At 35.8% G+C, this 15,723-nt stretch overlaps 1 protein-coding gene across 2 annotated transcripts in view; it reads left to right on the top strand.

The window, feature by feature from the left end:
* The window catches only part of LOC103036679 (tetratricopeptide repeat protein 28), a 203,933-nt gene that overhangs the window by 45,653 nt on the left and 142,557 nt on the right, over nt 1-15,723 (top strand). For both annotated transcript variants that reach the window (XM_022664890.2, XM_022664891.2), the window contains exon 2: nt 10,441-10,588. In XM_022664890.2, the coding sequence (XP_022520611.2) occupies nt 10,441-10,588 (148 nt within the window). The remainder of the gene's footprint in view (nt 1-10,440; nt 10,589-15,723) is intronic.

The following is a 15,723-nucleotide window of genomic DNA, read 5'->3' on the forward strand; positions in this document are numbered from 1 at the left end:
GGATTATGACTGCCGGGGGGATGTGGTATCTGTGAGTAACCCTGTGTTAAATCTGCCCTCAGGCAAAGGTTGTAATCCTCTAGCCAGACACACAAGGTTAGGAGCAATAGATGCCCCGTCACCTTTCGTCTGCCCTCTGGGAATGTAGGAGACTGAGGAGAAGAGGAATTTAAAATGTTAGCAGTGAGAGACGGAAAGACGGGGAAGTAGCAAAATGATAGAAGCTTTATTTTTAGGATAAAATTATACTATTTAAGTATGATATGTGCAGAATGGCAAAAATAAATCACAGTACTTAAATTCCTTTTTTAACAATATGTAATACTGTTCTAATTCTTTTTTTAGGTTAGATACAGCGGACAGAAACAACAGAAAACAACAGAAAAGCCTCACTTTTATATCAGTTCTATATTAAAAAAGTCTCAGCTCTCTAAGCTGCTAAAGATTTGAGCTTCTTCAGAGTAGTCGCTGTAACATGTTGAAGGCATGATGCAAATGCAATTGTTTTAATTAAAGCCATAAAGCCAAAACAAAGCAACTCATACTAGGACAATAAATTAAACAACAAATCACAAGCTAGAAAAGCAAGGACTAATAAAAACAGTCGAATCCACAAAAATAAAATAAAGATAATCTATAACTGATAAGTCATTCAATCAAACTAATCAAATAAAGATAATAAACTACAACATACCAGTAACACAGAGGGAACAACACAACACAACACAACTGTGGGTCAGTTTTAGTTTCTGAATCAGTTTCTCTGATGTTGCAATTTATAGGTTTATGTTTGAGTAAAATGAACATTGTTGTTTTGTTTTTCCCTAAACTTCCCTTTCCCTTTCTAACCTCAAATAATGCCAAGAAAGTAAGTTAATATTTTATATTATATATATATATATATATATATATATATATATATATATATATATATATATATATATATATATAATAAGTTTTAAGAGTTCAGAAATCAATATTTGGTGGAATAACCCTGTATTTTAATTACATGCATCTTGGCATGTTCTCCTCCACCAGTCTTACACACTGCTTTTGGATAACTTTATGCCACTCTTGGTGCAAAAATACAAGCAGTTCAGCTTGGTTTGACGGCTTGTGATCATCCATAATCCTCTTGAATATATTTCAGAGGTTTTCGGTTTGGTAAAATCAAAGAAACTCATTATTTTTAAAGACACAAACACGGAACATCTGGGGAAGATATAAAGCAGGCTGGGTTTTAATTCAGACACTAATCAATGAGCAGGGCTAGGGTGGGGCTTGGGCGAAGACAAGGGAGAACAAAACAGGGCCATGTGCTGCAGAGTACATGACAAGGAAAACAACTGGACTGTGTTAGGACGAATTTTTTTAGGTACATTTACACATGGACATATTACCGTATTATAAGGCACATTATCAATAAATGTCTATTTTCTGGTCTATTTTCATACGTAAGGCGAACTGGATTATAAGTGACATTATAAGGAACCTCTAATTCAGCAGGTCTTGCTGCTGGTTGGTGGTGGTGGTGGGGGGTAGCTAACTAAGTTAAGTAAAGCTAAGCTAAGGAAACAAAACTGTAATAAAAAATACTTTCTTTTAAAGTCAAAAGAGCGCTGGATGTTAATCTACACAGATTTCTCTCCTGAAAACTCTTTATTTGTGAGTAAAGCACTTCCATTTATTTGCAGTAAACTTAGATTTCTGAATTTCTCCAGCACTAAAGCTGGAGCATTAGCATTCACGGCTAACCGCTCCAGCAGTACTAGCCAGGGTTAGGAGCAGGCTACAGGTCGATAATACTCACCTCTGAACGGGGAAATAGCAGTTAGCAGCTAATGCTAATGCTACTACAGCCCCGGTGCTGGAGAACTAAACTGAAACTCCTGAATAACTCTGTACTTCAGTGGAGTGATTTTACGTCTCCTTAATACCTGACTTTGAAAATTCATACATAAGGCGCACCTGATATGAAAATTAAAGGATTTAAAGTGTGCCTTATAGTTAGAAAAATATGGTACATTACTTTTAAGACATCTGTTTCCAAAATCATATTTAAACCCTGATAAAATCCTATAAAAGCCTCATGAACAGTTTATAGCAGTTGGCTTAATATTGCATGAAAAACTTGTTTAGCTTGTTATGGCTACTGCACTTGCGCAGATCTCTTTAAAGAAAAAAGCTTTCCCCTCCAGTACACTGACCCTCATCCACTCAGAGTTTAAGCAGCAAGCAACAAAAACATTGCACATTGCAATGATGATTGCAAAACAATATTCTCCAGCTGGAGTTATCAAAGTCATCATATTACACATCACTATAAGCCAATTAAAGATGACCAGAGAATCTGTATCATATTGCATTTTACTGTTAAAACCGTATAATATAACTCCATTAAGCATAATACATTCAGTAGAGCACATCATTACTGTAATTAATTCTTTATGGTAGTATGTAAATAGCAGATTCAAATGAATATGGAACTTGAACTGCTTTAGATCAACATAACAGCTCTTGAAAAAAATAAGAGACCACTTAAAAATGTGTTTCTTTGATTTTACCAAATTGAAAACCTCTGGAATATAATCAAGAGGAAGATGGATGATCACAAGCCATCAAACCTAACTGAACTGCTTGAATTTTTGCACCAGGAGTAAAGGCATAAAGTTATCCAAAAGCAGTGTGTAAGACTGGTGGAGGAGAACATGCCAAGACGCATGAAAATTTTGATTAAAAACCAGGATTATTGCACCAAATATTAATTTCCGAACTTTTAAAACTTTATGAATATGAACTGGTTTTCTTTGCATTATTTGAGGTCTGAAAGCTTTGTATCTTTTTTGTTATTTTAGCCATTTCTCATTTTCTCCAAATAAATGCTCTAAATGACAGTATTTTTATTTGGAATTTGGGAGAAATGTTGTCTGTAGTTTATAGAATAAACAACAATGTTTATTTTACTCAAACATATACCTATAAATAGCAAAATCAGAGAAACTGATTCAGAAACTGAAGTGGTCTCTTAATTTTTACAGAGCTGTATTTTAGTGCATAACCGTTTCATCAAGCTTAGTCTCTCAACTCCAGAGAAAGCAATCACAGAAAACTTGATGTGTTGTCGAGTGTTCACCTGTTTCCCTCTGTGACTGTTGTTCCCTGTTTAATTTGTCACGGTCAGCAGCTATCTCAAGCTATTAAATTAAGCATTTGACATCTTGTGTGTGCCGTGTCTTGCTGTGTCACTGTGAGAGGAGTCTTGGCAAGATCTCAGAGCAGATCTGAGTGCAGCTAGCAGCTCTGTTCTTCTTCACAATTGACATTTCTGGGTCATGTTTGGAGCCAGGCAGCAGCACCTAGCAATTAAAAGCCTCGGTAAGGAAGGCCTTCAGCTGAGTGTGGGTTAGCATGCCAGTGGCACAGACCAGGCTATTAGATTTTAATTAGTGCCCTGCTAAAGTGCACAAGACACTGTCTTCTAGATGGACATGACAGGTGAGGCAGAGGGGTCTGGAGCAATCAGGTTTGTGTGTGTGTGTGTGAGTGTGTGAGTGTGAAAGAGTATTAAGACTTTCACTGTTTAATAAAAAATCACTTCTACTTCATTTAGAAGTTTTTTTGTATGTATTACTATGGTGTGTCTAAGATAAACGGATAAAATTAATTTAAAAATAAATACAAAAAATGAGCAAAGATTCAATATATATATAAAATGATTCTATAAGGGTGAAATTACTTTACTTTTTTAACTATATGTATATTTTTACAGACTGACATTCATTACAGGTTGTGTTTCTCTGTGGCCGTTTTGTTGTTTAAATTGATATTGGAATTGTGTTTAATTTCATAATTAATTGTGATCCTATCTTAAAGCACTTAGTGTGAGTCATATTAGTCATGCTGTGTCCATAACTAGCTCATTTTATGTTATAGCTGTTATTTATCTAGTTTTTTATTTAAATGAACATTTCAACCAATCACAATTTAGCTTTTATCATGTGCTTCAAGTGTCTTGACCAATCACAGTTCCAGAGTGAATGTAAGCCTTTTAATTAATAAGCAAATAAGATAATTATTTTGATTAAAAACAATACAGACTCATCTTTGATTGTCACACTATTTTAGTAGATTATTTTATTAAATAAAACTGTAAGACATTTAAAGTTTAATATAAGAAAATATAATCAGTATTGTACTAGAATTTTGGCCATATTGTGCAGTAGAAATGTCACAATTCTAGACTAATATTTATAGACTATATATTAATTAAATGTTAATTACAGTGGCTTGTAAATGTATTCATACATCTTGAACTTTTCCATGTTTTTTCTGCTTACAACCACACACATGTATTTTATTAAGATTTTAAGTTGTAGACTGACAGAAAGTTGCACATAATTGTGAACTTGAATGAAAATAATACAATTTTATTAAATTGTGAAGACGTCAGTGGTTTGTTAGAGAACAAATAGTTAGAGAAACATTAATAGTTAAATGCAGGACAATCCTGAAAGAAAACCTGTTGGAGGCTGCAAAAGACTTGAGACTGGGAAGGAGATTCACCTTCCAGCAAGACAATGACCCTAAACATACAGCCAGAGCTACAGAGGAGTGGTTTATATCAAAGAATATTCATTATATGTGTTATAATGGCCCAATCAAAGTTCTGACCTAAACACTACTGAGCTTCTATGGCAAGACATGAAAATTGCTGTTCACAGACGCTCTCCATCCAACCTGGATGAGCTTGAGCTGTTTTATAAAGAAGAATCAGCAAAAATCTAAAATCTCAGTCTTTAAATGCGCAAAGCTGGTAGAAACAAACCCCAAAGCACTTACAGTTGTAATTCCAGGGCTGAATACTTTTGCACATTACACTTTTAAGATTTTTATTTAGTTTAAATTTTAAAAACCATGTATAATTTTCATTCCTCTTCACAATCATGGGCTACTTTGTGTTGGTCTCTCATTTAAAATCACTATAAAATACATTCAAATCTGTGGTTCTACGATGACAAAATGTGAAAAAGTTTAGTGTATTATTATTATTATTATTATTATTATTATTATTATTTAAACAGCATCAACCATAACAGAGCTCTAGTCTTAATCTTTATGTTCTCCAAGTTTTAAAGCAGCAGTGTGAACAATATTATATATAGTGAACATACAAAACTTTCAAATTCATATTCTTTATCAAACATTATTTTACTCCTCAATGTGTTTACTGTCAGTCCTCTATGAAAGCTTACACCAGGGGTCTCCAAACTTTTTTTTCTTGGGGGCCAGAAGGAGAAATATATTTGAAGTCACGGGCCAAAGACTCTGTAATAAAACAAATAATGAAATATACCACTTTAAATAATACATTTTCCTGATTACTTTCATTTACACACCATTTTACTTGACTCACTATCTTTATCTATCTTTGACAGTGTTGTGTAAACTAAGATTTTTCAAATTGATGTTTCATTTCATGATGTCTCTTTATATTAAACTCCTTAATTACGGCAACTTTTAGACTCTTTGGCCCGTTTTTCTGTGCAAGAAATGCGCACTCTCTCCGCTTTTAGACTCTTTGGCCCGTTTTTCTGCTCTAGAAATGCGTACTCTCTCCGCTTTTAGACTGTTTGGCCCGTTTTTCTGCGATAAAACTGCGCACCCTCTCCGCTTTTAGACCATTTGGCCCGTTTTTCTGCGTTAGAAATGCACACTCTCTCCGCTTTTAGACTCTTTGGCCCGTTTTTCTTTGCTAGAAATGCGCACTCTCTCCGCTTTTAGACTCTTTGGCCCGTTTTTCTGCTCTACAACTGAGCACCCTCTCCGCTTTTAGACTCTTTGGCCCGTTTTTCTGCTCTTCAACTGAGCTCTCTCTCCGCTTTTAGACTCTTTGGACCGTTTTTCTGCTCTACAACTGCACACTCTCTCCGCTTTTAGACTCTTTGGACCGTTTTTCTGCTCTACAACTGCACACTCTCTCCGCTTTTAGACTCTTTGGACCGTTTTTCTGCACTAGAAATGCGCACTCTCTACGCTTTTAGACTCTTTGGCCCGTTTTTCTGCTCTACAACTGAGCACTCTCTCCGCTTTTAGACTCTTTGGCCCGTTTTTCTTTGCTAGAAATGCGCACTCTCTCCGCTTTTAGACTCTTTGGCCCGTTTTTCTGCTCTACAACTGAGCACTCTCTCCGCTTTTAGACTCTTTGGCCCGTTTTTCTGCGCTAGAAATGGGCACTCTCTCCGCTTTTAGACTCTTCGGACCGTTTTTCTGCGCTAGAAATGCGCACTCTCTCCGCTTTTAGACTCTTTGGCCCGTTTTTCTGCACTAAAACTGCGCACCCTCTCCGCTTTTAGACTCTTTGGCCCGTTTTTCTGCGCAACAACTGCGCACTCTCTCCGCTTTTAGACTCTTTGGCTCGTTTTTCTGTGCTACAACTGCGCACTCTCTCCGCTTTTAGACTTTTTGGCCCGTTTTTCTGCGCTAAAACTGCACAAACTCTGAATCTCACATTATAAAAACCTGCTTAACAGCGGGCCAACTTTCATTCTATTTCTAAAATACCTCGCGGGCCGCTCCAAAAAAGGAAACGGGCTGCAAATGGGGCCGTAGTTTGGACACCCCTGCCCTAGACTGTGTTTGGAAATCTGCTTGATTAATAATGTGAGACTGGATCACTGAGCAGATTCTGTTGCTAGTCCTCGTTAAGTGTATTAAAAGTATGCGTAAGTGGTATAAAATGGCCACATCATTTTTCACTTTGTGAGATTCTGCAGTGCAAAGGTGAAGGCTAAAGGACGTTTGGTAATGACTGTGTGAGGGAACAATGGCAGGTAAATGAATGCCTACAGATTCATGTCGTGTCTCATTTTCTCTAACCTCTCCCTGCCCTCACCTCTTTATTGGATTATTTCAGAGTCTTTTGGCATGATAATGAAATTCTCTGCCAAGGCAACAGATATCAAAGTCCTTAAGGATCAGTCTTAAATTAATGTCTGTAGCATAAGATGCACTTAAAACAGCACTAGTTCACAAATCTTACATTTCCTTCACTTAATAAAACTGAGATATGATATAAGTAAGACTGTTATGATTAATTGCTCAAACTATTTTTTCAATGACTATTATGTATTGATATTTATGAGTTAGGATGATGATGGCGTGCAGTGTATAGTGAATTATGGTGTCTACATGGCGTCCCCTTGAACTCTAGGTTATTTTTTCAGCTGTAATCAGGAGTTCCTCTTGTTTCTATTTTTAGGGCCTATTGAAGTAATGTTAACAATTAAGTTATACTAAGAGTTATGGAAGTGAAGAACTGAAGTGTGGGCTTACATACATACATACATACATACATACATACATATACTGGAAAAGCTTAAACTGTGTTTGGAAATCTGCTTGATTAATAATGTGGGACTGCATTCATAAGCAAATTCTGTTGCTAGCCTTCATTAAGTGTGTTAAGAAAAATGAAAAGTATGCATAAGTGGTATAAAATTGCCACACTGATTTAATATCATTTTTTTATTTATTAGAGATCACATGGTGTACCATCTCAGAATGCTTCACACTCCATTAGTTTGAGAACCGCTGGCTTTCACAAAGAAACTTGCACTGTTCCAGTCCTATATGGTAGATTAATAAGCTGCACGATATTAGAAAAAAATTGACATTGCAATGTTTTTTTTGTTTCAACAATTGCAATATTAAAAATGCAGGACCCGTGACATCATTAGCCCCGCCCCCATCTGCGTGCTGTCTCACCTTCACTCAGCCCATCATTCAAAACCCAAGGAAACCAGCAAAGCAACAATAATCAGACAGTGGTAACACTTTATAAAAACGTTAGTCATTATAACATTTATACGTTTTTAATTCATATTAAATTAATGATGAATTCATTATCTACTCAGCTATAAGTCATGAATTTCATTTTTAGCAATGCTTTACCACATAAAGCCACATAAAAGTTCCTCTTTCATTCTTAACAAATGATTAACAAATGATGATGATGAATAGATCAGGAATTCAGATGTTACACATCAGTTACATACTTTATACATTATATTAACTAATATGTGAATAGAATCTCTACAAAATCATTTAGGGCCCTATCGTGCATTCTGTGTAGAAGGTGTGTTGTGATGCTCGTTGCTATCTTACACCCCATATAATTGTTTTTAAAATCCTTTTGTATTAAATTAGGTTATCCTTCTCTGATATTAAAGTTTGTGTGATAATCTGTAAAATGCAAATACTATCTCATGGCACTGTAGGTGCTGTACTTTAATCATTGTATTGTATTTATGATGTGTTGTAGCTGTTTAGCTCAATAGAGCAGGCTTTATTGTTAGAAAAAACAATAGAGCAGGCTTTATTCAGTTTCAATAAAAGCTGATTTATTGAAACATTAAACGAAAGATCAAAAGAAAGTGGAAATCAGAAAAAGTCACAACTATTTTTTTAGCGTTCAAAGTTTTTATCTATTATTAATGTAAGTATATAACTGACATGTAACCACTGAATTCCTGATGTATTCGTCATTTGTTGAGCATTTGTTAGGTATGAAATAATAACTTGTATGTTTCTTCTAAAGCATTATAAATATATTAATGAATTATTTATAGATATGAGTAAATTTTGGTTAATTAGGAATTAAAAACTTAAAAATGTTTAATAGCTGAACGTTATTATAAAGTGTTACCCAGACATTTAAATGGCCTATTAAAAGGGAAATAAGAGCGTTTTTCTGGGATTAAAAGCACGATTTCAGCTGCAACTGGAAATATCTGCAAAAAACTGTGCCGGACTGAGGTACACAGCTTTCAACCTCTGCTTTTACAAGCATGTGCCCATCCATGTGGATGGAGGCCATGCAGTTACCTCGTGTTTACTCCTGCCCCTCCCCCTAAGCTTCCCCTCCCCCTCACTCTTCTCAGGCAGCAGGAGCCTGTCACTCACACAGACACAGAGACAGCGCTGTGTATCTACTTCTTGTGTCAAGAATCAAAACTTTTAATTTCCATAGGTGCTCATCGCACATCCTGCGATGTGACTTTTGCTCATGCACACATCACAATGACGATGCTTAACTGGTATATCGTGCAGCCCTAGTAAATTAGGCACACCAATTTATTTCTACCCACTCATTGTTTCTCATAAGTTCATTAATATTAATTATCTTATAAGATCTCCAGGTTATTTTTTTCTCAGTGAAAACCCATCTTTGATGATGAGGGCAGATTAAAATTCCTCTGTAACTCTTTCATCTCTGGATCTTTGGAGAATACAACTTGTGTTATCCTCCAGCTCACACTATGTTAAGTTACTACTGAATTACTGTATCTCCAACATCAGAGCATTTCTGAAAAACATTAAGACCTGCAACGCTCCTCCACCAGTGCTCCTGAACGTTAAAGCTAAATGTGAGAGATTTTAACCCTTGTGTGGTGTTCGGGTCTGTGGGACCCGTTTTCATTTTTTCATCAAATTATACTAAAAAACTCAAACTCATTGGCATTGGTTAATTTCTTGTGAAAAACATATATCAAAACACATTTTCGATAAACACACACTGTACCCCCCCCCCTACACATTTATATTACATACAGTATGTTTGGCCGAGGGCTAATAAACATTGCTTCATTTGTAAATTTGAAACTAAACAAATGTTCTACTCATATCTTGAGTTTAATTCATTTTCTTTTACATTTTATTAAAAAACTAATAAAAAAATAGTAGCACTTTTTGAAAGAAATGTAACATAAGAAAGGTAAAGGGCAAATATTAACCAGGTAAGCTGTTTATATTGCTTGCAATTTAGGTGAAGCAAGCATGTGTAAAGCCTTTTAATGTAGAATTGCTTAATTTTGCAGAATTAAATACAAGTAACAAACAAAAATATGAACACCACACAAGGGTTAAATAAGCGCTTCTGTAAAGTTCTGGAGCTGAGGTGTTGAACATGCTTCCGAATTTTTATTTTTGGATACATTTATATCCTCCACAGTCTCATTAATATTGCAGGACCATTTTCTTTTGCCTCGTCTTACATCTCTTGTTTACTTTATTCTACAGAGCAGAAAACATGAATTAATGCAAGCTCATAAATTCCCAGTTGTAAACAACAACAACAACTACAAGTACAGCAACAAAAAGCCCTTTTATAAATGCACTACAAAAGGGTGTTGATTACTGATTTATAATTCCTTTTGTTTGCAGCATTTGCTTTTATGTTGAATATGTACAACCAAGCACAGAACAGAAGAGCTGTAATCTGAGAAATGTGTGGACTTATTTAAATCCACTATAGTAATGGTTTTAAGACTGTGACGGTGCAGAAATCAGTGTAAAAATGTTATTTATTCATTAGTACAATAACCCATATCTAATAGAAATGCTAACAGAATTAAGCCTATGTCTCTTTATCTTTTATTACAGGCATACTTCCGACAGGGTGTTGCCCTTCAGTACTTGGGCCGCCATGCAGATGCGTTGGCTGCCTTTGCCTCCGGCCTGGCTCAGGATCCCAAGAGTCTGCAGTTGCTGACTGGCATTGTGGAGGCTGCCATGAAGTCTCCTCTGCGAGGTAAACATGCCTTATTTTTATATGTTTAAATTTTTAAAAATAGAAGCTTTACCTTCTTCTGTTCTCTTTCTATTTTGTTTTATTTTTCTATCCTGCACTTTTATTGCATATACATTAGTATTATTTGAAGAAAAAAAGACTTTTATCATAGAACATAGGACCAGATGTGTGCTGTTGCTTGTGAAAACGCTGATTTAATGCTGAGTTGCTTAATAGAAGTTCAGAATTAACAACAATGGATATGATAACAAAAAGATGCAAATAGTGACACAGCTTGTGAATATATCTATGCTGATGGGCATGGTGGAAAAAGTTCTTGCACATTGCTATCTTGGGAATGCGAAACACAGATGCACCACTGACTGAATAAAACCCTGCCAACAGTTGCCTGTCAGACTTTCATTGCAAGGAAATGTCAGTGCACGCAACTTTTACATTCAAGGATTCAAGGAGATTTTATTGTCATTCGCATCACATGTGGTACATGAGGTGGAACGAAATTGTGATCTCACGATCCAGTTTACACCCAAGAGCTGTTGTTCAAATAGATATATAGACACATGAACAATAAACAGAATTTACAGTAAAATAAGACTGCTGTTCCAGTATATGAGCTGCTTGTGCACCTTCACAGCGTGAACATGGAGGTCAGTTCCCTCTGCTGAGATGGGCAGAAGCACTGCACCATTAAAATACAAATGCCATTAAAATACCAATCCTTAAAGGGAATGGCAAGTGAAACGCTGATTGGTTTATTTCACATTACGCCCAAAACACACAGATGATTTTTTAAAAGAAATAGCACTTGCCTTTTGCGCTCTTCTAGCCTCACAAGTCTTACTTTTCCCATTGTTATGAAAGCAAAGACATACTGACACACCCTAAATCCATGAAAATGGATAAAAGACCATGGATGACGACTTGCCTATAGATTGCTAAAATAGGGGCCAATAACTTACATAACTAACCAGGTGCTTGTAGAATAATGTAACATATAGGGCCCTATTTTAGTGACCTATAGGCAAGCCAACAACCACTCAGTGTGCAGATTGTTTTAGGGCATGTAAGTGTGTCTTTGCTATCGTAACAATGGGAAAAGTATGCTTTTCTTCTTAGCAAGATAGCTGTATAAGATAGCAATTTTTAGGCATATTGCATAGGATATCTCAAAATAGCATAGGATTTTCAAAATAGATTTCCCAAAAAAAGGCGCACTTCATAATCCGGTTTTGTATGAATTTTACCAGTCAGGTTGTAAGGAGTAGTAAAGCTACTCTGCTGAAGTACTCCTATATAAATACATTTATATAGGAGTTTAGTTTAGTTCTCCAGCACCGAGGATGGAGCAGTACTAGCATTAGCTGCTAACTGCACTAAGTGCTAAGCTTTTATTATTGGCCTGTAGCCTGCTGATAACCCTGGCTAGCACTGCTAGAGCAGCATTAGTATTAGCAGCATACTACGCTAAGCTCTAGCTCTTTTGCCATTCAGAGGCGATTATATCAGACTGTAGACTGCGCATTTTTGCGTGTTAAAACTAGCTATGTGGGACGAATCGCTAGCTAACATCACCCTGGCTTCCTGGAACTCTCAGGGTTAATAGTTTAATAAATATACCTCTGAGTTCTCTGCTGTCTGTGTCAGAGCGTATAAGTAGAAGACAGTTGAAGAGCTCAACTGCTCTGTCGTGAACTCAGGGAGCAGGAAGTTCACTAGCTTTATTTTTATTAAAAACCTTTAGATGATTATACTCAGAGTGGATGTGAAAGAGACTAGCAGGGAAAAGACTTTCAGTAATATTGGAGGACAAAAGCATTAAATAAAAAGACTGTATGTGCACAGAAAACACGATCCTCTAATACATGGAAACAAATGTAGCTCATATTAATACACAGCAAAAACAGGAGAGTTGAAATTTCAGAGTTAAACAGCTGAGAGTTGATTTTCTCTCTTAAAGTGTAATTTTAACTCTTTCAGATTTAAAGGGTGTTCAGTGTTGGAGTTATTTGACAGAGTTGAATATTTCAGTGTTAATCCCACTAAACCCAATAAATACTGGCCAACTCCACAGAGATTTAATTAAACTCCGCCCAGTTGAACACGTTATTTGCATAATGGGTGTGTCCCTCAGATCCTAACTAACCATCAGTGTGAAATCTTGCCCACCAGGGCTACCTTCCATTGGGTATTGTGTTATATTTTGTTTAATGGTTGTTTGTCTAGCCAATATATTGTAGGCTATAAGAGCAAATTACCATCCTTTATACAGTAAATTGTGATAAAGTGTTGGTAATGCACTAAGATATAGAATGGAAAATTACACGCTAACCTGTCCTGAAAAATAATGAAATAATAAAAAGTCATATCAATTGACTAATCTTCTTCTCATTTATCATTTTTAAAACTCTTTCCAGTGTTAGTGTAACAATTTAGGAAGTCAAAGAAATACAAATGTGAGTTAAAAAGGAACTCTGGCAAGGTGTCAAATGTTTAACTATTTTGAAAGTGTTGATTTAACTCCCTGAAAAAGAGTTAAAATCAACTCCGTGGGAGTTAATTTAACACTTGCCTTTTTGCTGTGTACAAACTCCAAACAATGTAAAATTAACACTTTAGGTGTTGCTATAACACTAATGAACAACACTAGCATAAGTAAATAGTACACTGCACAGTGTCATTTAACACTGCTATCAGTGTATTTTTTACTCTCTGTAGAGTGGGACCATATATGCTCCAAAGGAGTGTTAAAGTTAACTCTTTAGATGTTGATCCAGCACTGCTTATTTTACTGTGTAGGCTTAATAAGTATAGTAACAACTTCCTCTACAACTGGATCCCTATTAACAGCAGTCAGTCATTCATTTTCTATTACATTTTCTACAATATTAAATACAATTGAACATTTATTTAATACTGAAGAACTATTTATTTTTATTAAATTAAAAGACAATTAACTTAACATAAATATTTCTTTTTATAAAAAAATAAAATATGGTCTTTCTTGATTTCACTTAACATAAATACTTGTTTTTATAAAAAATATATAAAATAAAGAAAGTCTTTTTTGACCTGACATATTTAACACTGTAAAACTGAACATTGAACCTGTTGTTCTCTGCAGGGCAGCAAGGAGTGGTTTGATAAAACAGAACCGTGTATATGGTCAAGGCCAGGGATCACATATATGCAGACTGCAGTCCGGGTCCGGACCCAGACGTTGTCCAATGCGGACCCAAACCAGTAAACTACTGAGAAGGATTTAATTTTGACAGTGTTCATTTAAAGCGTCAGAACCTTTCTTGTCTTTACGGTATACGCGCTCTGCGGCACGGGGAACTTGCAGACCAATCACGTGTGGTGTAAAATCTTCAAACGCTCTCCTCTGCCAATCAGATCTGTGCAGACCGCTGCCCTGGCTAGTGAATTGGGACGCAGCCAGGAAAACCCGCCTTTATAAAGAGATAGGGAGCCCGAGAACTGGCGGAAAAACGAGAATGGGCGGAAACTAAAGTCACGCCAAGCTCGAGAGAGAGAGAGACAGGGGAGAAAGCGAGACGCGTGTGATTGGGGGAGAGCGGAGGGGGATGGGGAAGGGAACGCGGTGTGTGTGTGTGTGAGGTGGAGAGAGAGAGAGAGATAGAGTAACGCACAGTGACTTGGATAAGTAACTTTAATCTGATTACTGCATTGGAAATAGTAACGCGTTAGATTACTCGTTACTGAAAAAAGAGTCAGATTAGAGTAACGCGTTACTAACATCACTGCTTGGGACCCTGTGTCAGCGTGAGGCTGCCGTAAAAAAAAAAAGCCTTTTTAATTTATTTAGACAGCAGTCATATTCATATTGTTCTACCCAGCTACTGATGCATCTGTAACTCTTTACAATCAGGGTAAAAAATAACAGTACTTACGACTGTAATAAACATTAAGTGGTAATTAAGTGGTAAATATTATTTAACATTTCTAAATTGTAATGCTTAAGAATGTTGTAAATAAAGATGAATTGCGATATCAGTTTTAACATTTTGTAGGAATTAATATCTTAACTAGTGTCATAATAATAATTAGTTGAGGCATTCTAACATAAGTATGGTTAAACAATGTAAATTAATTGTAAAGTGCTACTGATGCATCTGAGGCCAAATATCTTAAAGCAGGATTCCTCTACTGTAATTGTATATTTTGGTTTGTGGTAGACAGATTTACCTCAAACCAAAAGGTATGTGGTTTTAGCAGGTGTCCATTTCTGTCATAATCAAGTGATCACCATGAATTTATTTTGAAAGTTACATTTTTTGTAGCTTGTATTTTTTTCCTTTTCAAATGTCATATTGTTTTTACAGACCATTTTTACTGAAAGATGTTACTGATCTCTATGTATCACATGCAGAGGGGGGACATAAAAAAAGTTTTAGATTTGATTTGCTCACTTGGCATTTTTTGAAAGGCAAAATAATGTAGTAATATGCTCAAAATCATGTAACTTAAATATATAATTATATTAAATTATGGTCCTCCAACCTCTGTGGAGTTGTGGGTGCTAATTTGTAATTTGAACAAGTATTTCTAATAAAACAGATGTTTTATTAATGTATGATTTATGTTATTGGATGAATAAAGGGATACTGCAGTGTCTCATGGAACCTGGTAAGACAAGCAGACTGTAAGAACTGATTTTTTTTCTCTGTTTTTCTAGTGTGTATGCTGACCTCGGACAGTACTTCTGAAATGCTAATGCTTATCTTTTGGAATTTGATTCCTTTGATTCTTATTTTTTAAAGCATCAGAAAGTTATCAGTATATTTCTGTATGCAGGGCTTAATTTTGCACATGTAAATCCCAAAGCTTTAATCGTTTTAAAAGTTGTATATAGATATTTCTCAGAGTTGCACAGACAATTGTAGGCAGACCACCAGTCACAATAAATTTGAATGAATAACCTTCCATAATAAATTACTGGCCAATACATTGAGGTAACACTTCATGATCAGCCTCAAACCTACTATCCCATGACTTGTAGAAGTAATGTCAGTGTAATTCCTAAGTGGTCAAACATCACATAGAGGCGAGTTGTTGAAAATTACACTTTGGTTTTAAGTATAACAAAAAGGTGTAACACTGAGAGCCTTTGTATA

This window comes from Astyanax mexicanus, chromosome 22, assembly GCF_023375975.1.
Source record: "Astyanax mexicanus isolate ESR-SI-001 chromosome 22, AstMex3_surface, whole genome shotgun sequence".
Classification (NCBI taxonomy): Eukaryota; Metazoa; Chordata; class Actinopteri; order Characiformes; family Acestrorhamphidae; genus Astyanax; species Astyanax mexicanus.